Raw genomic sequence first — 21,539 nt, 5'->3', positions numbered from 1 at the left:
AAATTCAGAGTTTCACTCTCGGAGCGTTCAAGCGCACACTGGACGCTCTGACCGAGGAGTAGGGTTGACCCGAGCGTTCTGACCTCACAACAGCAGTTAAGCACCCAATCTAACTGGCTAACATTGGCTAGTGTGGCAAAGAAGGAGGTTGAGTAATGAATGGCAGATACAGTGCCTTGCGAAAGTATTCGGCCCCCTTGAACTTTGCGACCTTTTGCCACATTTCAGGCTTCAAACATAAAGATATAAAACTGTATTTTTTTGTGAAGAATCAACAACAAGTGGGACACAATAATGAAGTGGAACGACATTTATTGGATATTTCTTTTTTTTCTTTTTTAACAAATCAAAAACTGAAAAATTGGGCGTGCAAAATTGTTCAGCCCCTTTACTTTCAGTGCAACAAACTCTCTCCAGAAGTTCAGTGAGGATCTCTGAATGATCCAATATTGACCTAAATGACTAATGATGATAAATACAATCCACCTGTGTGTAATTAAGTCTCCATTTAAATGCACCTGCACTGTGATAGTCTCAGAGGTCCGTTAAAAGCGCAGAGAGCATCATGAAGAACAAGGAACACACCAGGCAGGTCCGAGATACTGTTGTGAAGAAGTTTAAAGCCGGATTTGGATACAAAAGATTTCCCAAGCTTGAAACATCCCAAGGAGCACTGTGCAAGCGATAATATTGAAATGGAAGGAGTATCAGACCACTGCAAATCTACCAAGACCTGGCCGTCCCTCTAAACTTTCAGCTCATATAAGGAGAAGACTGATCAGAGATGCAGCCAAGAGGCCCATGATCACTCTGGATGAACTGCAGAGATCTACAGCTGAGGTGGGAGACTCTGTCCATAGGAGGACAATCAGTCGTATATTGCACAAATCTGGCCTTTATGGAAGAGTGGCAAGAAGAAAGCCATTTCTTAAAGATATCCATAAAAAGTGTTGTTTAAAGTTTGCCACAAGCCACCTGGGAGACACACCAAATATGTGGAAGAAGGTGCTCTGGTCAGATGAAACCAAAATTGAACTTTTTGGCAACAATGCAAAACGTTATGTTTGGCGTAAAAGCAACACAGCTGAACACACCATCCCCACTGTCAAACATGGTGGTGGCAGCATCATGGTTTGGGCCTGCTTTTCTTCAGCAGGGACAGGGAAGATGGTTAAAATTGATGGGAAGATGGATGGAGCCAAATACAAGACCATTCTGGAAGAAAACCTGATGGAGTCTGCAAAAGACCTGAGACTGGGACGGAGATTTGTCTTCCAACAAGACAATGATCCAAAACATAAAGCAAAATCTACAATGGAATGGTTCAAAAATAAACATATCCAGGTGTTAGAATGGCCAAGTCAAAGTCCAGACCTGAATCCAATCGAGAATCTGTGGAAAGAACTGAAAACTGCTGTTCACAAATGCTCTCCATCCAACCTCACTGAGCTCGAGCTGTTTTGCAAGGAGGAATGGGAAAAAATTTCAGTCTCTCGATGTGCAAAACTGATAGAGACTTACCCCAAGCGACTTACAGCTGTAATCGCAGCAAAAGGTGGCGCTACAAAGTATTAACTTAAGGGGGCTGAATAATTTTGCACGCCCAATTTTTCAGTTTTTGATTTGTTAAAAAAGTTTGAAATATCCAATAAATGTCGTTCCACTTCATGATTGTGTCCCACTTGTTGTTGATTCTTCACAAAAAAATACAGTTTTATATCTTTATGTTTGAAGCCTGAAATGTGGCAAAAGGTCGCAAAGTTCAAGGGGGCCGAATACTTTCGCAAGGCACTGTATGTGAGAGCAGAACTAATAAACGGGCTCTGCCCTATCACTAAAATGGCCACCCTGATCAGCACTACAGATCACAAAATGGCCGACTGCAAACTCTACAATTCCCAGAAGCACGGGGAACCCTCAGAAGGTGTGGCCGACCCACAGATAAAGGGTCAAGACAAACCAGGAAGAGAGAGAGAGGACTGGAAAGAGCTGTGAACCATAGAGAAAGAGACAATATATATATTGGCTGGATTTACTGTGTATGAGCTGGACTGTTTTGGACTTACCTGTTGGCGTTTGGACCTGGACCTACCGAGAACCCGATTCGTGTACCGAACCCTGCTATTCTTGACCTTGCCTGCAGCCTGGGTGGACCAGGACAGAGAAACAAACACACAGGTACTGTCCTGTTCGAAATAACTCTCATTCTGGGGTGATTTTGGTGACAGTTTCCCACTTAATTTGTGACAAACGCTCCTAACCTTGAAGAGGTTTGCCACACACTAGCTTGCTAGCTACTTCCAGACACATAATGAGAGAACACCCCACTCTGACCATTTTACTCGCCCTAGCAGAGCTGGTTAGGCTATTTTCATGTTATCTAGAGCGCTGGTAACTGTGCTGCTGGCAACAATTGAATCATGCTTTTTTTGCCAACGTTTACTGACAGCAGCCATATTCAACGGGTGTTGAGCATTTGTAAATTCAACAGTTATTCTGCGCTCTGGCACACTCAGACAAGAGTCTTTTGTTAAAACATGCAGCTAGCTAGCTAGGTAAACAATGAACCATAATCCCAACTCATGACGTTACTACCCTGCAAGAATCTTCAGGTAGCTAACCAACCAGGTTCAATGTTAGCTAACATTAGGCTATAACTAGTCAAGCAAATGGTTCTGAATAACGTTAGCTGGCGAGCCAGCCAGCTAACAGTACACTTTAATTTAAAATGAACCACTTTCTGTAAACATTAGAAATGTGTAATATCTGAAAATGTAGCTAGCTATACTATCTTTACCGTGGTCTGAAATTGGAGTAGTAGAGCAAATTTTCCAGCTAGTACGTCTATCAACAGTTGTTGCAGTGACATTCACTGAAATAGATACTTGCATAGTGGATGCTTTTGTTAACTTCTTAATTAAGAATCCACCACTTTTTTTACATTTGCGCCTAAAATGACATACCCAAATCTAACTGCCTGTACCTCAGGACCTGAAGCAAGGATACGCATATTCTTGCTTCAGGTCCATTTGATACCACTTTGAAGTTTGTGGAAATGTTAAATTAATGTAGGAGAATAACACATTAGATCTGGTAAAACATAATACAAAGAAAAAAAACGTGTTTTTTAGTATATTTTTTGTACCATCATCTTTGAAATGCAAGAGAAATGCAATAATGTATTATTCCAGCTCCGGCGCAATTTAGATTTTGGCCACCAGATGGCAGCAGTGTATGTGCAAACTTTTAGATTGATCCAATGAACCATTGCATTTCTGATCAAAAATGTTGCATCAAGTCTGCCCAAAAATGTTGTAAAGTCTGCCCAAAAGTGCCTAATTGGTTTATTATTATATTTCCAAGTTCATAACTGTACACTCTCCTTAATCAATAGCATGGTATTATTTCACTGTAATAGCTACCGTAAATTGGACAGTGCAGTTAGATTAACAAGAATTTACGCTTTCTGCCAATATCAGATATGTCTATGTCCTGAGAAATGTTTGTGTTACTTGGGCTAATGCTAATCACATTAGCCCATGTTAGCTCAACCTTTCCGTGGGGGACTCACCGATCCTGTTTAAGACATGTAGCTAGCTAGCTAAACAATAAACCATAATCCCAACTCATGACGCTAGCTAGACTACTGTATACATCATCGATGGACGTGTCTCCTGTCAGATGCCATGGTTGTAACCGGAGACAGGTGTTTTCTCCATGTCCTTAGCTTTCTTACACAAATTCCACTGATTTCGAAACCCGGGCCACCAGAAAGTGGAGAGCATACACTGAACGTTAGGTAGCTAACAGGACACTTTAACTTGACATTAGGCTTATGCAGAATTACTATGCGATACATTTTTTAAAAAAAGATGCGGTTGAGAGAATTACCTGGACATACAGACCAGCTCAAATAGACAGAAGTGTACTATATGGCAGACCAATCCAAACTCGTCTCTCGGCATGTCCAGCCCACTCATTTTCTCAGCCAATTATGGCTAGCGGGAAGTTGCTGTCTTTTTCTGTAGCTAAAACAACTAGGTTCGTAATTCAACAATTTGATTCATATTTACAGATGGCATACAAGTTTGTTATTTAGTCACATTAAAGTTCACATTTGAGAAGGCATTTCTGCCAACAACAAAAAAAGTTTACGTTCAAATGGTTCTCCTATTAGTGACCCGCGACATACACCTAGTTTCCTGAAACTGGTAACATACACTACCATTCAAAAGTTTGGGGTCACTTAGAAATGTCCTTATTTTTTAAAGAAAGGCATTTTTTGTCCATTAAAATATTAAAATAATAGCAAATTGATCAGAAATACAGTGTGGACATTGTTAATGTTGTAAATGACTATTGTAGCTGGAAACAGCTGATTTGTAATGGAATATCTACATAGGCGTACAAAGGCCCATTATCAGCAACCATCACTCAATGGCACGTTGTGTTAGCTAATCCAAGTTTATCATTTTAAAAGGCTAATTGATCATTATAAAACCATTTTGCAATTATGTTAGCACAGCTGAAAAATGTTGTTCTGATTAAAGAAGCAATAAAACTGTCCTTCTTTGGACTAGTTGAGTATCTGGGGATTGATTACAGGCTCAAAATGGCCAGAAACTTTCTTCTGAAACTCGTCAGTCTATTCTTGTTCTGAGAAATGAAGGCTATTCCATGAGAGAAATTGCCAAGAAACTGAAGCTCTCGTACAACGCTGTGTACTACTCCCTTCACAGAACAGAGCAAACTGGCTCAAACCAGAATAGAAAGAGGAGCGGGAAGCCCCAGTGCACAACTGAAAAATACATAATTTTTTTCATATACATTTTCCCAACCCTATATTTTTGAAATATATATTTTTCCCTAACCCTACCACCCCTCACCTAATTGGAGTAAACTAATGGACAACACTTAGGCTTCTACTTCCAGCTGATACATACTATATACATTTCCAGGAACAATTTCATTCGGTATACTGGGAATGCACATAAACTCAGGGGGAAAAAATAAACTTTCCTTTTTCAGGACCCTGTCTTTCAAAGATAATTCGTAAAAATATAAATAACTTCACAGATCTTCATTGTAAAGTATTTAAACACTGTTTCCCATTCAATCAACCATGAACAATTAATGAACATGCACCTGTGGAACGGTAGCTAAGACACTAGCAGTTTACAGACGGTAGGCAATTAAGGTCACAGTTATGAAAACTTAGTAGAAAGGCCTCTTTAGTGCCCGGACTCTGAAAAACAACAAAAGAAAAATGCCCAGGGTCCCTGCTCATCTGCTTGAACATGCCTTAGGCATGCTGCAAGGAGGCATGAGGACTGCAGATGTGACCAGGGCAATAAATTGCAATGTCAGTACTGTGAGACGCCTAAGACAGCGCTACAGGGAGACAGGACTGACAGCTGATCGTCCTCACAGTGGCAGACCACGTGTAACAACACCTGCACAGAATTGGTACATCCGAACATCACACCTGCGGGACAGGTACAGGATGGCAACAACAACTGCCCGAGTTACACCAGGAACGCACAATTCCTCCATCAGTGCTCAGACTGTCCGCAATAGGCTGAGAGAGGCTGGACTGAGGGATGTCCTCACTAGACATCACCGACAACAACGTCGCCTATGTGCACAAACCCACTGTCGCTGGACCAGACAGGACTGGCAAAAAGTGGTCTTCTCTGACGAGTCGCAGTTTGTATCACCAGGGGTGATGGTCGAATTTGCGTTTCTCGTCGAAGGAATGAGCGTTACACCGAGGCTTGTACTCTGGAGGGGGATCGATTTGGAGGTGGAGGGTCCGTCATGGTCTGGGGCGGTGTGTCACAGCATCATCGGACTGACCTTGTTGTTATTGCAGGCAATCTCAACGCTGTGTATTACAGGGAAGATATCCTCCTTTCTCATGTAGTACCCTTCCTGCAGGCTCATCCTGACATGCAGCATGACAATGCCACCAGCCATACTGCTCGTTCTGTGCGTGATTTCCTGCAAGACAGGAACGTCAGTGTTCTGCCATGGCCAGCGAAGAGCCCGGATCGCAATCCCACTGCGCATGTCTGGGACCAGTTGGATCGGAGGGTGAAGGCTAGGGCCAGAAATGTTAGGGAACTTGCAGGTGCCTTGGTGGAAGAGTGGGGTAACATCTCACAGCAAGAACTGGCAAATGTGGTGCAGCCTATGAGGAGGAGATGCACTGCATTGGTTAATGCAGCTGGTGGCCACACCAGATACTGACTGTTACTTTTGATTTTGACCCCCCCCCCCCCCTCCCCTTCGTTCAGGGACACATTATTCCATTTCTGTTAGTAATGTCAGTGGAACTTGTTCAGTTAATGTCTGAGTTGTTGAATCTTGTTATGTTCATATAAATATTTACACGTTAAGTTTGCTGAAAATAAACGCTTAGTTTAGGTGCACACACACACACTTGGAATTATATTCTTCAGACTACCATCTGCTCTGGAAGACAAGCTAGGTCTGGTTCCCCTCTAAGCAGGAGTGTCTTCTTGTCGCAGGTTCAGGGTGAAACATGGTTGTGTAAAAACAGTCTCTCAGGGATAATTATCTCCCTGAGTACATAACATGTTTTAATTTGGGCAGAGGAGCCACCGTTGATATCACACATGCCAATGGAAACATCTGGAATGGTTTACTTTGCCTACCTCCAATAGAACTGCTGCCAGTTCAGTAGGAATCACTGTTCAATAGCAGCAGTACTAAGAGGAGTATGGAACACCCAGTCTGCGGAGGAGGATTCAACTATCATGATTGGCGCGTGGCACAATATTGCCACCTGATGGAGATAAAGTGCACTGAAAGCCATGGGGAGAAAATGTAATTCGCAAAGAGTTGCTGATTTAATGTCACCTGTATGTTTTCCTGTATAATTAGGGATGGTAAACGGATCATAAATCTGTGTCTGTCGGCAATTTGAAATTGATGTGGTGAAAATATAAGATACCTTTTCAACCCCTCACTTTTTTGAAAACATTGTGTTGGAATTACTTTTTAAACAGAGATCCTCATTTAGGACAGCACGAGACCAAAACAAACTGTTGGATCACCCTAATGGTCAAGCAAACCATTTTAGGTTAACCCCACTTGAACATTGTACTTACAGTAATACCCTTTTCCTAGCCAGCACCCAGTCTACCTCCAATCACCAAGAAGGATAGGATAGGGTTGATATATTGCAGGCTATGGGTAATTAAACATCTTCCAGCTGATAGCACAATCTCCAGTAAGTATTTATAATTTGTTTTCAGTTAAGAGTACAAACAGGAGAGATTCTTAGACTTTTCTATATCCCACAGAATTCACATGAATGCTATTGAAGATAAAAATGCCTCTCCATGTCAGTGATGCTTTCACTGCAGTGTCTACACAACTGTTCCCAGATCAGTGACGCTTTCACTGCAGTGTCTACATAACTGTTCCCAGATCAGTGATGCTTTCACTGCAGTGTCTACACAAGTGTTCACAGACCAGTGAGGCTACATTTGTTTTCATTCCTCTGAAAGAAGATGTTTAAGTTATATTTCAGTGACTCATAATTGGTATGAGTCAGACTCAATTTATCAGCCCAATCAATAAAACGTTCTTGAATCAAAACGTTTTAAAGTATGTTTTCCCCTCATTTATTGCATCATGTCTTGACTTCATTTATTGCATCATCTCTTTAATTCAAATAAGAAAAGCAATTGCACATCTGAGTTTGAAATATGAGTTTTCTGAAGTTTGCGAGTCTAATTGTGATCGTTTGCTGAGTTGAAGTGTAAGAAGAATGTTAGGCGTGATTATTTACCCCCCAGAGAACCAGTTTCCTGGTTTGATTGAACAGGGTCCTAGGTTTATAACAGGGGAGCACCAAATCACATACTGTTTCTATTTCACAGGGGGCATGAAGACAAGGGCTTTAAAGTGACAACAGCAGTGAAAAAATGGTCTTGAACAGGTAATCAAATGGCTTACACATTTAGCATGCAGATTTATGCACGCTGTAATTAATTTGCCATTAAGCCTTGATTGATGTCCCTTTGCTTTTTGAAGCCGACATCAGGCTATAATTACTTCCCGTGTTGCACTCTCAACACTGTTCCATTAAGGTAAACAGATGCTAATTTAGCTGTGCAGTATCTTTTACAGTTGCAGCACAGGAAAGTGTTGATTAGGAGCGTACAACTTCATGGGAATTTGTCCTGCCGTGTGCAGAGTATGACCATGAGTGGAGAAGCGATTGAGGATTGTTCCTTAATGTGAGATCTTGTAGTTGCTGCGGTTTCATGTTCTTGGGTGCATAATATATTCTCTTTGTTGACAGTGTGTGGTGACTGGTAATGGCCGTTGATTGTTACACAAACGGTAATGGATGGTAATAACTGTTACACAAACGGTGTAGGTGACTTGTGGGACAAGACATAGGAAGTAGCATAATCCTCATTCAGCTGGTAAATAGCATCAATCCACACTTACACTTTTGACATAAAGAAGGCATTTATTCATTTTAACATTAAATTAACACCATCTCAAAGAAAGCATTTATCCAACTAATGTTTCCTATATGCAAGAACATAAACTACAATGTCTTCACCATCAGTTCATCAAGTGAGGAGTTGGTAGAAAAAAACAAAACTAAGAGCCATTAAATCATTTTGAAAATAGAGAAAATAAGTACTACCTGATCCACAGAATGTGTGTAACCGCACCATCTTGTTATTTCCTTTCATGGCCACCCATTTGCATTCTGCAGTCTCTCAATGGTCCTTCTGAAGAACTTTGTATGACCACCCAGTTCAGTAGATAGAATGGCCACCTCTACTAATCAACAGCCTTTCCGACACACACCCAAATCTAAGCCAACCCAGCACCCATATACCCCCATAGTATCTGAAAGGATTGGATAGAAGTATGCAAAATGGCTGACACTGGGTTACGTTTTGGTCATATTAGTGTTGTCACAATACCAACATTTTACTAACGATACGATATCAACCCAAGTATCACAATACCGAGTAGTATTGCAACACCAGAGGAAAAAAAAATCAGTGGCCTAGCGTCCTGTTCGCCCCATCCCCCACTGACGCTTGTTCATGTTTCTAAACGTTATGTGCATATGCTACACACAAAAAAACTCACTGATATTCACACTTCTACTCAATACAACACATTTATATAAATCCTACCCTTTTGAAGCACATCTCATGAGTAGCAGATCATTTTCCTTTCTTCCTGTGGCAATCAAATTTGGCTAGACCTACTGTCAAGTTACAAGATTGTTAGCTAGGTAACATGACTGAACAACGTTTTTTTTCTTTCTTATCAAATCAATAATTATTCGAACCTGGATTCAAACGGCCCGCAACATGGTTTGTGAAATGATTTGGAAAAAAAAAATGTGCATGAAATCGCGCAGGAATATATAATTTTTTTAAAACCGTTTGAGCTAGACAAGCTGTTTTCTTTGCTGTAATACTGCAATCATGTCTTTAGCCAAGCTGCTTTTCCTCTCTGGCATTTAAAGAGGCTGCATGACAGCGAACTTGCAAAGCCTACTCAAATTGGACTGTGGTCCTGGTTATACCAGGGATGAAATTATATATTTTTTATTCTTAAATCCCATTCCTTTACTAGATTTGTGGGTATATGTTGTGTAATTGTTAAGATATTGCTTGTTAGATATTACTGCACTGTCGGAGCTAGAAGCACAAGCATTTCGCTACGCCCGCAATAACATCTGCAAAACACGTGTATGTGACCAATACAATTTGACAATGTATTAACTTTTCTCGCTCTGCTTCAACATTTAACTGAAGACCCCTCGGGGTCTGCATCCCCGCTTGCCATCACAGTTAAATTATATTATAAAACTGATGAAATAGAGCGGAAGGAGAAAAGCAGGTGAGTAAGGGCTGATAGGGGATGTGGCTGGCGGATTACAGCTGCCACACGTGATATGCGCATGAAAGTGAAGTGGACTTTATTGGACTGGCACATACAAGACTAGTTCGCTTAAATTTAACTGTATTTATAAACAAAACTGACTTTGTAAACATTTTAGAACAGGCGCCAGTGGGTTCTTTAGATCGATGGGGGCGAAATATGTGGTAGTACTGGTATTTGTAAATGTTGGTATCATGACGTTTTGGTACTGTGATATTACCGTGGTACCGGTATACCGTGCAACACTAGGACATATAGACCCCTTTCCAGTACACAACACACTGACGTCACCCACAGATGTGCGCGACTCTTGGCTGCGCTCATTCAACAGATTATATTACATTTTTTATTACTTCTAAACAAAATAACTTTTACAATGCTTGAACAGTCGCTAAGATTACATTTGTTTGTGATCTTTGCAAAATAACTATTTTGCATGGAGCAGTTGTTCGCTAGAATGCTAACGCTCATTGTCATAGAGCCATTTTACTGGTTGAAGGTTAAGTGTTTTTTTTTTTTACGTATAATGCAGTTGATTTGCGATGATGACACACATATTATATAAAGCAGGACATTCACACGAGCCTTAAAATCCAATTATAATCCAAAAGTAGTGTGAAATGCATTCATAAGCAACATGTAAATAGAGGCTTTTTTTTGCTGGCATTCTAGAATAACTCCCATGTTCTGCCACCAACTAGCGCGCATGGCCCTCGTGCTGAGACCTATCCAATACTTTCAGATCTGTTCGGGGAAAATGGACAACGGCATAGGAATTTGTTTGCAACCTTGCAATGTTTCGTATGGCCACTATGTGCCCATGTTACCTTGACACAAAATGGCTACCTCCGCGAGTCTGAGGCTCCTCATATCTTCTTCATGCGCTTCCTGGGCCTCTGGTTGAAGACGGGTGACGTGCTCATGAGTGAGTCGGGAGAGTGCGAGGCGTAGCTGCCGTCCGACGCCGCCCCTCCGGGCGAGGGCGCCATGCCGTCTGCCTCGCTCATGGTGGACATGGGCCCTCCCTCCTCGAACACATCACCTCCCAGTACCCCGTGGCCTGACACCTGGCCCTCCTCGCTGTCCTGGGGCTCCATCTTCACCTGCGACAGGTGCCACAAGGGGGAGCTGATGGCAACACCACTGCCTGTCATGGACACAATGGCCAAGATGGACAGAACTCGGTTACAAATATTGAATGTTAAGTAGTTATTTGTAATCAAATCTATCTCATGAAAACAATGCTATGTTATACAGTTAATATTATCATTGCCTCTTGGTCCCTGAGGGTATCATACCAGTGTTTGTCCGACTTAAGAAAAGTACCTATATCATGTAGGCCTAAATGAAGCATATATCTATGTCAAATGCTAAATGACACTTTTATACAATCCGTGTTATGATGTCATGATTCTGTTAGAATCAGTACAATACTTTTAGGGTATTTTTTAACACAACCAACTCATGTCTTATGTTATGTATGTCCTTACCATATGTATTTGGACAGTGAAGCTAACATGTTAATTTGGGCTCTAAAGAACATTTAGAATTTCAGATCAACTGATCACTATGGCACAATAATACAGAATGTCACCTCTTATCTGACCTGGGCAGAACTGGATTTCAACCACACACACACACACACATTTATTCAACTTTATAATAAAGCATTGCATGTATTACATTGCAGTTGCGTAGTGGCATGAAGCAGTAAAGTAGAGGCACATACAGAAGTTGCACACATGGAGAAATGTTTTTGTAACCTGGAGTCCGGTACAATTGTTGACTTTTATAAATACATTTCATGCAATTCTACATGACTGGAGACTTTGGCAGAATCTTTTTTAATGCGTACAAATAATCAAAATGACAGGCTACTTTGACACTGAGAATCTGAGATCAACAAAGCTGAACTTGTCTTGAATCAATGGCCGAGGCGTGTGGAGACATTATCAGCTACAATATGAGGAGGAAATGATAATCCTAAAAATGCTTTCCAGTTTCACTGACTAACGCAATGATGCTCAGCTCATTCACTGGTGATGGCCTATGCACTCGTGCCAAAAGTCTCTCATTTTACTTTGTAAAAACATATTTGGAAGTTGATCAAATATTTCGGTAGCCTACAGCAGACAGATTAGTATTCTCTTTTCAGCAGGAACCATTTGCTTTCCAAACGGTCTTTTCCCTCAATTGTATTTGAAATATTGCGTGCGGAAGGCCTGTTTAAACTGCATGCTGCATGTTGCTGCATGTTCACTGACAGATTTGCCATGCGTTCCCGACTGTAGGCGATGCCTTGTTATTGGGCTACATCCACAGCTTGGAGAATTAATGAAGAGGCAACTCGAATTAACTTTGATCTCTTATTATATTTTTTTTATATTGTAGAAAGTGAATTATTTTTCATGCCACGACAGGTACCGGATCCAGCCAAATAGGTTCCGTAATGAAACAGTCCAAAACGGAGAGGTGCCAGATCCTGTTCCGGCAGGGCCATTTGGACATAACAGCACTTTATGGATCTAGTCCCCCCATTTTGAAGAATTCAGAAGTATTTGGACAAATTCACTTGTATTAAAATAGTCTAAAGGTTTTTGTTCCCATATTGCTTGCACCCAATGACTACATCAAACTTGCGTCTCTAAAAACTTGTTGGGTGCATATGCAGTTAGTTTTGGCTAAGTTACAGAGGTTACACAACAGATGCTGACCTCTCATCATTACCAATAACAGGGAAGGTTATCATCTTTGTACCTCAAACTTTATCACTCGTCATTATTCACGATTCATTCATGATTTGTCATAATCGCGGTAGCATCCAAATGAATGTTCAGACAGTTCAGTCATTGCGTGCAAGGGATGAGACCAAATACTACACTTTAAACTACATTATGTTAATCATTTGATCTCAATTCCAAAATGCTAGAGTACAGAGCCAAAGTAAAAAATGTAATTTCACTGTCCAAATACATTGGGTGAGGACTGCACATAGTATTAGTATTACGGGGGTATATACGGTACCTGAGGTGTGTGGTGAGTGTTCCCCCTCCAGGCCCCCAGCCAGCCTCTCGTTTGGGGCCCCCAGAACCCCCATGGGGAGGGCCTGATCCCCAGAGGCCTGGTCCGCCTCTGGCTCCTCGCTGACGGGGAAGGCAATGTCATTCATTGGTTCCTCTTTGATCCGCGGGGGCTTGGAGTCCTCCAGGGCCTTCTCAGGGTTCACCAGCCGCTCATACTCCTCCGACAGCTCCTTGCTGACCTGGGAACAGCACCAGGGGATAGATAGAGGGTTAACAGTGAGCTCCTTGCTGACCTGGGAACAGACCCAGGGGATAGATACGAGGGTTAACAGTGAGCTCCTTGCTGACCTGGGAACAGACCCAGGGGATAGATAGAGGGTTAACCGTGAACTCCTTGCAGGGCCTTACACTGACATTGTTTTTCTAAAAGGAGCAAAAATGTTGGCGCACACAAAGAAATTTAGGAGCACAATGAAAGTATGCTTGTTTTTATAATAAATGACTAAAGGTTCATGAATAAAATGTTTTTGGGAGTGTTCCATGCTCAATCAAGCACAATGTACTTTCAAATATTTAAATCACTTAGGTGAGACAAATGTTCATCTGCCCTTTTGAGGGCCGGAGGTTACAGTGGTAACAGGACACGGTCTGTCCGACATCTCTTCGCAAGCAGTTGAGCAAGCTTAAACTAACATTGAAAAACGACCTAGCGTGTGAACAAAATAATGTAAATAGCCAAGAAACACGAGGACAACATCACACTTCAGTAGACGTTCGAGTAAATTGGACTTCTATGCCTGTACGCTTCTAAAAGTGACTCTTTCAGCACTTCACTTCACTCACTCCCCCCCCCCGGCATTATTGCTGCGCTAGGTGGGCTAGCTATATGGGATCCGTAGTTCTTTGTGTGATTAGCTACCTGCTATAAAACAGCTTGCATGTGCTCATAGTTGACTTTTTCTGTTCTCACATTATACATTTTTGGGCGCAAATGCGAGTAAAATGGTTGCACTGTGGAGCCTGGTATTGCTGACTTTGAACCGAACGAAGGGATAGTTTTAACAGTGGGGTGGTAAATAGCTCTTGGCTGACCTAGGAACGGCACAGGGGATAGAGAGTTAACAGTGGGATAATCTAACCTACACATGACTAGAAGGTCAAATAAACTCCACAGGGTGCAGGTGCCTGGTCTCACCTAGCCATGTCAATATCAGGGTCATGTTCAGGAGGGAGTAATACTATCAGTCTGTTGTACCAAATGGATGTCTATATGATCCTTTCACAACGTTGTGTCCTACTAAACACAACACACACACCAGCAATTCTTCACCTGGAGCATGTGGCTGTGGTAGTCCTTGATGCGCACCTGCCAGAAGCGCTGCAGGGCCAGCACGCTGCCGATGCCCACCTCGTGGAACACCTGCTCTACCACGTCCGGGAAGGGTGTGGCGCCCAGGCGGGCCTCGCGGTCCGCGGCCGTGCGCAGCAGTCGGCTGAGGCGCAGGTAGTGCTCGTGGGCCAGGTCAGTCAGGGTCTCCAGCACGCTCTCCTGGGCCGACTCGAAGCCGGCGTGGGCCAGGACTGTGGCCACTGACTGGTACAGGAGCTGTCGGCACGAGGGCCAGCTCAGCTCCGTGACGGGCTCACCTTTTCCCCTGTATGGGGAGAGGGGAGAAAGAGGGGGTGAGAGACAGAGGGAGAGAAAGTTGAAGATTGAAGGAGGGATGAGACAGAACTAGCTCACAGGAGAAAACTTGGAGCGTAACTGATAATTCCTTGCCTTATAGTTTCCAGAGCACTGTTCACCACATTCTTCCACACAAAAAACATGATCATAATCCGTTTTGCTTATTGTGACTTGAATGTAAAGTTCAATTAATAAACATAGATCACAATATAAAGTGACACTGTGAATGCCACTGCAACAAGTCAAGACACAGCCATTACTCTCTTACATGTAAAAGTCACTCTCAGGGTCGCTGTGGCAGAGCTGGAAGGGCTGCCAGGGTGCCTTGCTGTCCAGGGGCAGCAGGTCATCGGGGGCGGCCGGCGGTGTGGGTGGCCTTGGGGGCAGAGCCTCCCCTTCCTCCAGCCTGCTACTTCCTCCAGCACCACCGCCCTCTGAGGGGACCAGACCTTTCCCCTGGGCTGCAGCCAGGAGGCTGCGGAGGCGTCGGGTGTGCTGGCATAGCTGCACTGTGTGGATGGTGAGACTGCAGGGCTCAGAGGGAATGTCCAGCATGGTGGTGGGCCGGGGCCGCTGGGCCGAGGGCTGGTGCAGAGGGGGGTCCTGCATCTCCACCGAGCGGAACTCGCGCTGGAGCAGGTCGAAGGAGCTGCGGCTCGGTGGGGCGCCTGCCGGCCCGGGGATCTCGCCCCAGTAACGCATCATCGTTCCCTCGTGAGCCGCTTCAGGCTCTCGTGTGATGAGGTTTCTGGTATGTGACAAAGCAGGGGAGATGGCAATCAGCACACACTAAAAGGAACAAGGACCTAATTTATCTGTTTCTCTTATCCAGACCTGTGTTTCTGCCTACTGTTCTGGAGTGTGAATTGATTAAACTTAGTAACACAAAAAGGGAAGGACGGGGATAAGGGAACAAAAACGGCACTAACAACTATCCCTACACCCATTAAAACCACTATTCCACTACTTGGCCATATCTGATCCTGCACCAAGCCAGCATCCTGGGAAGATGGGACACTATTGTTCAACACACCTTGAAACTCTTCTGCAGTAAAATCTCATACACCCACGTACTTCTCTGCAGCTGCTACCAGAAAATGTTTTTTTCCCCCTGTGATATAAGTTACAGTTCTGCAGTACAGTTGATAACAATGGGTAGGAACACTGAGAAACCAACCTTACTGAAGCACGTTATTCCCATCACTCTCTATTGACCTCTGCCTACTCACAGCAAGCCTCTTAGGGTCCCTCCTCCTGGACCCATCTTCCTCTTCTACTCTCTTCACTGTCTTAGCTTACGACACCTTCTGTGCTCCTCCGATCCTGGCAACCTCAACCTGCATTTATCTCTCCGGACACTTCTAAGCGCCAGCACCATTAGTACCCAATTCCTTTGCATCACGCCCCTCCTGCACACTTCTCACATCTAGGAATCTCCTAGCCCTTCATCATGACTCTCAGTTCCATTACATTACAGATAAGAGTCATTGGACGAAGGCGTCTTCTGTACAGGGGAGTTTTGCTAAGAAAATTAACACGTATCGCTTGCAGTACGGTTTTGGCAGCATAAGGACCTTATCTTTAAAAGAAAAAAACACAAAAAAAAACAATAAGGTTCAATTGATACACTCCTTTATAGGGTTAGTTTTCCCACACGGCCATATATCCATGTTACAGCGCGTGTTTACAGAAGACAGAGGGACCACCTGTGCTAATTAGCCATCTAAGCATGTTTACAAACACCTGTGTGTAACGGAAGAAGGCTGCAACTGTCGGCTGCAATTGTGATGAAGCCGGTTAAAACACAGTAAATACATTAAGTGTACATTCGCATTTGGGAAGTTATTTTTGATGTGATATGAAAGTAAAGGGCTTTATGTTACTAGAACCGTATTGCAATTGAGAATCGATTCAACAGGTGTAGGTAGACCTTACCGTGAAATGCTTACCTACAAGCCCTTAATAGGGATAGGGGGCAGCATTTTCACTTTGGATGAATTGCGTGCCCATAGTGAACTGCCTCCTACTCTGTCCCAGATGCTAATATATGCATATTATTATTACTATTGGATAGAAAACGCGTTCCATTACATCCATTACATCCATGCGTTCCATTACTCTGTAGACAAAAACGAATGCTCCGGTTGGAACGTTATTGGATATATATGATAACAACATACTGAAGATTAATTCTCCACTTAATTTGACCAGTTTATTCGACCTGGAATATAACTTTTTGAAGTTTTTGTCCGAGTTCGCCTGGACCAGCGCCAGCTTTTGGACATGTGAACTAAACGTGCTAGCAAAAGTAGCTAATTGGACACTAGTAATGGACATTATGGAACAAAACAACAATTTATTGCGGAACTAGTATTCCTTGCACTGCATTCTGATGAAAGATCATCAAAGGTAAGGGAATATTTGATGTAATTTCGTATTTCTGTTGACTCCAACATGGCGGAGAAATATATTTACGTCTGAGTGCCGTCTCAGATTATTGCATGGTATGCTTTTTTTCGTAACGTTTTCTTAAAATCTGACACAGCGGTTGCATTAAGAACCAGTGTATCTTGAATTATATGTAAAACATGTATCTTTCATCAAAGTTTATGAGTATTTCTGTTATCTGACGTAGCTCTCTAATTACTCCGGATATTTTGGAGGCATTTCTGAACATGGCGCCAATGTAAACTGAGATTTGTGGATATAAATATGCATATTATCGAACAAAACATAAATGTATTGTGTAACATGATGTCATATGAGTGTCATCTGATGAAGATTATCAAAGTTTAGTGATTCATTTTATCTCTAATTCTGCTTTTGTGACCATCTTTGGCTGGGAAAAATGTCTGTGTGTTTTTTGGGGATTTGGTGGTGATCTAACATATATATATATATATATATATATATATATATATATATATATATATATATATATGTTGTGTTTTCGCTGTAAAACATTTTTTTTAAATCGGACACGGTGGGTAGATTGACAAGATGTTTATCTTTCATTTGCTGTATTGGACTTGTTAATGTGTGAAAGTTAAATATTTTTAAAAAATATTTTTTAATTCCCCTCGCCGCGTTTGATTTTTGAAGTTTGGATGAAAAAAAAAGGAATCGCTGTGGGCTCAACATATAGAAATGAGAAGCAGGCCAAATATTTTTTGCACCATATTGCAGAGGTGGAGAGAAACAACATCAGAGAGAATCTGAAAAACACCAAATTTCTCTCCATCATGTCAGATGGCTCCACAGACAGTTCTGTGAAAGAGGAGGAGTTAGTTTGTCTGATTTTGTCACAACGCCAGATCGAGTCGAAGTTTGTCGGCATCAAGTCGGTGGAGAACACAGACGCGGCACACATAAGCAATGCCATCAGTGCCATCATGGAGGGAGCGTGTGATGAGTGGGGGAGCAAGTTGATCGCTCTGGGAACAGATGGAGCTGCTGTGATGACCGGAGCCAAGAATGGTGTCTGAAGGGGAACAGGGCCCAACATCATCGGCATCCACTGTATGGCACACCGCCTTGAACTGACCTTATCTGATGCCATCCGGTCCAACGTGATGTTTCAGAAAGTAGAAGACCTCCTCAGTGGGCTCTACACCTTCTACCACACCAGTCCGCTGAAGAGGGCAAACAGCTTCCAGGCGCTTGGGCACACACCACTGGTTCCCACCAGAATTGGCCGGACCCGATGGGTTGGACACCTATTGCGTGCACTGGACCACTTCCTGCGAGGTTACCAGGGGCTTGTCCAGCACCTGGAATAGGTAGTGGCTCTAGATTGCTATGCTAAGTACTCCAAAAGTCATCATCAATATGTAATGTCCAGTAAATAACAACAAACACGGTTACAATTGGTAACATGTTTCAATGCTTTATGCACTGATAAAATGTGTCATATCTAATATAGTTTCTTTTGGACAGCAATTAATTGTATTTGTATGTCTTTGTTCTTTATGTATTTCAGATTCAATCTGCTGATGCCCAAAATGTCCAGAATTCATGGAGAGTGCAAAGAGAGTGATTGCGGTAGAGTGACGAGTCTGATGAAGAGGTTTATAAGTTGATTAAAATGATTAAGCATTTGATAGGCTTACAAAACCTTAAAATGTACTTTTATGTTTGATCCTTAAGTACATTTTGTAGCAAATAATTTTGAGTTCAAGACTTCTTCAGTTGTACTCAGGCTGGGAAATTAAATCTAAACCTAGCGCTGTGACATTGAACTGAGTGAATGGAATATGAATGACAGTCATCCAATATGCTGTAATAGAAATAAGGCCATGCTCATGGAGAAAAAAATAATAATCCTCCCTCATCTTAAACGGCACTGACATACACGTTTCCCGTTATAAATCAGACCAGTCATAAAACTGTGCAAGTGAGAACGAGCATTATAACTCTGCCTGAAAAACACCCATTATTCACCTTACATTGTGACAATAATGCCCTTATTTGTTGTGTACCTTGGAAGTATAGGAATTAGGCAAAGACAGTATCTAAAGGAATTAGCAATGGTGAACTTGATCAAATGTCTTTGGAGGGAAGTGTTGGCAGATTTGTTCTTTTGTAGTGACATTTGCTGTATCTGACCATTTCTGAAAGACAAAAACAATTGCAAATTGTTCTGGACCTGTAAACAGATTGTTGGAATTCAATAATGTTCTGAATGTACTTTTCCCCAAATCTAAATATGGTACACTGCCCGCAAATTCTAAAACATTGTCTACTCTGAAAAATATACAACTACAGTGGCCTAAAAAAGTCAATGCAAAAGATCGACTTCATGTTCACCTGTATGTTATAAACAGGTTTTAAACCACACCCCCTTTCGTATGCATAGAGCAAAAACTTGATAGCCTTTCTAATATGCCAAATTGGCTACATCGTGAATAATAACTCACCATGGCCAGAAAATGTGAGGAATTTATTCTGCAATGTTGCCAATTTCTGTGCAATATAATTAGGCCTATGTATTATGTTTATAAATGAAATATTGTCTACTTGAGAAATGTAACATTACATTATTCAGACATAGCCTACAAAAAGTAAATGGGAAAGGTGAACCGTCTGTTCCACCATTAAACTGCACTACGGATCGGATCGCATAGAGCAAAATACTTGAAATAGCGCATCTATTTACTACTGTGAAGTGGGTCCAATTAAATGAGAGATGGGACATTAGTAGCCTATCCTAACTTGGCCTTCAGTCACAAATAGGTGAGGAATTTATTCTGCAATTATCATGCAAATTAAATAAATAACATAAATAGATGCCTATTTCTAATTATTTTAGAATGTAAAGATAAAATACAGAAATGTTCACACGTCACTAACTGCAAATGATTGCATCTAATTATATTTAGGTCTAAATACAAGATTTTTTTGTTACGAATACGATTGCCATCATATATTCCCCAACGTTACTACTAGGCTACTTTTTGCCTTCTTACAATGTAATACTTAAACCACTAGAACTTGTCCGTATGCATGGTCTAAAGTTTACAGGAGGATAAGCACATTCAAGTCAAATTCCGTTTTTATAAATGCCAACTTTTGCTTGGAAACTGGCCCACGCATGTTTTGGGGCATTTTTGTGCGCATGTAGCGTTTATAAATGCGGCCCCTGTCCACTTTGACTCTACCTTTCCCAGTGCAGCCTCTATCTCCCTCACCGCAAATGGGTCTCCCAAAAACAAATACTTTTCCATGAAACGTACTCAAACAAGGAACGAGGCATTATTAGATAGTATTCTATCTTTATTAACAACTTTAGTCCGTTTTGCTTAACTTTCAACGCTACAATTTTCCATTAACTCTACTCAACGCGCCATCCGATTCTAACATACTTCCGCCTTTCCCACAGACAAGTCTGAACCAAAGATTTATATAACAAAACCAAGACACACCACATCCTGTCGTTTGCATTGGGAACAAATGAGTCATAGTGGGCAGAACAAGCAAGGAGGTGAGCAGGAGCCACAAACACGAGCTAGCAGACATCTGCATATTTCCGTTTGGGAAATCTACTCTGAAGTGCGCATGTGCAAAATCTGAATTCGACTTTGCACTCCTAAACAACGCGATTTTTTACAACTTTGCCTAAAGTTAGTTTATAAAACGCAGTCCATTCTGTTCATAACATATTTCTAGTTTCGGCAACAGAAAACTGTACTGAGATCAAATGTTTCATCCATGATAAAAGTTGTCTGCCAAAATCCATCTCCTTCCACTACCATATTTGACATTGAGTTGAAACGCCAAGCGGATGCTTCACATTTATACATCCAGTGAAATATCTGTCTCATTGTTCTGTCTGAACCGTTTCCACTCTCCTTCCAATATCACTCTCGTCAGGTTTAATTTCTGAGCACGTATTTTAGTACTTGACGCCAGTCTTCCTCAATACTCAACTCCTCTCCAAAAAAATCGACACTTATTTCTGCTACCTCATCCACTTTTGTATAAAACTGTTCAAATGGTTCTTGTATCTTGAATTTGCCGCCATTACCATTTCTGCCCATATAGTAGTGTTAGCTGGCTACTAGATAAGATACAAATTACAATTATAACAAATGAGGTGCATACGTTGTTCTATGTAGCTTGTTAACTAGCTACGCCCGCTCAATGGATAATCCACGGTTTGCGGCGGCGCTTTATAATTTAGCTAGTTAACACAGCAATTTTATAGATTAGTACAAAATATATAGCTAGCTTCTCACCGTATTCGAAGATATGCAACAAGAGTATAGTTTACGTACAGAACAAAACAGCTTTCAGACGTTGCTTCTGGTCCGTGTCATTAAAAGGCACCGTGTAAATAATCTGAATGTTTGGAATAGTTCCTCCTTGCTAATAATTAG

General features: G+C 41.9%; 1 protein-coding gene and 1 long non-coding RNA gene across 5 annotated transcripts; one reads left to right on the top strand and one right to left on the bottom strand.

Moving 5' to 3' along the window:
• The first annotated feature begins 1,965 nt into the window (after positions 1 to 1,965).
• Positions 1,966 to 19,293, top strand: LOC118944203. The gene is made up of 3 exons (XR_005039516.1): positions 1,966 to 2,178; positions 7,911 to 7,969; positions 18,644 to 19,293. It is a non-coding gene; the product is annotated as an uncharacterized LOC118944203 (long non-coding RNA).
• Positions 8,490 to 21,538, bottom strand: supt7l (SPT7 like, STAGA complex subunit gamma). Of its 4 annotated transcripts, none has more exons than XM_036962496.1 (5): positions 20,322 to 20,583; positions 14,933 to 15,412; positions 14,308 to 14,632; positions 12,979 to 13,216; positions 8,490 to 11,101 (listed from the first exon to the last, which is right to left on the bottom strand). In XM_036962496.1, exons 2-5 carry the CDS (start codon positions 15,367 to 15,369, stop codon positions 10,821 to 10,823), a joined length of 1,281 nt encoding a protein of 426 aa, XP_036818391.1. In that variant the 5' UTR covers positions 15,370 to 15,412; positions 20,322 to 20,583; the 3' UTR covers positions 8,490 to 10,820. The 4 variants fall into 4 exon arrangements, with proteins under 4 accessions (XP_036818391.1, XP_036818392.1, XP_021440010.1 ...); XM_036962497.1 differs by lacking the exon at positions 20,322 to 20,583 and adding an exon at positions 21,399 to 21,538 and having other exon boundaries at positions 8,980 to 11,101; positions 14,344 to 14,632; XM_021584335.2 differs by lacking the exon at positions 20,322 to 20,583 and adding an exon at positions 21,399 to 21,537 and having other exon boundaries at positions 8,980 to 11,101.
• Between the last annotated feature and the right edge of the window lies 1 nt (position 21,539).

Source organism: Oncorhynchus mykiss, chromosome 25 (assembly GCF_013265735.2).
Source record: "Oncorhynchus mykiss isolate Arlee chromosome 25, USDA_OmykA_1.1, whole genome shotgun sequence".
NCBI lineage: Eukaryota > Metazoa > Chordata > Actinopteri > Salmoniformes > Salmonidae > Oncorhynchus > Oncorhynchus mykiss.
This window is presented reverse-complemented; position numbering and strand designations above follow the sequence as displayed.

What these genes read in the sequence shown, in the direction of transcription:
- supt7l (XM_021584335.2), bottom strand. Translation starts at nt 15,369, where the DNA reads ATGATGCGTTACTGGGGCGAGATCCCCGGGCCGGCAGGCGCCCCACCG. An exon ending in CCTGAGAGTGACTTTTACAT is followed by an intron (nt 14,633 to 14,932) that starts GTAAGAGAGTAA and finishes CTCCCCATACAG; the next exon opens with GGGAAAAGGTGAGCCCGTCA. An exon ending in ACCACAGCCACATGCTCCAG is followed by an intron (nt 13,217 to 14,307) that starts GTGAAGAATTGC and finishes TGCTGTTCCCAG; the next exon opens with GTCAGCAAGGAGCTGTCGGA.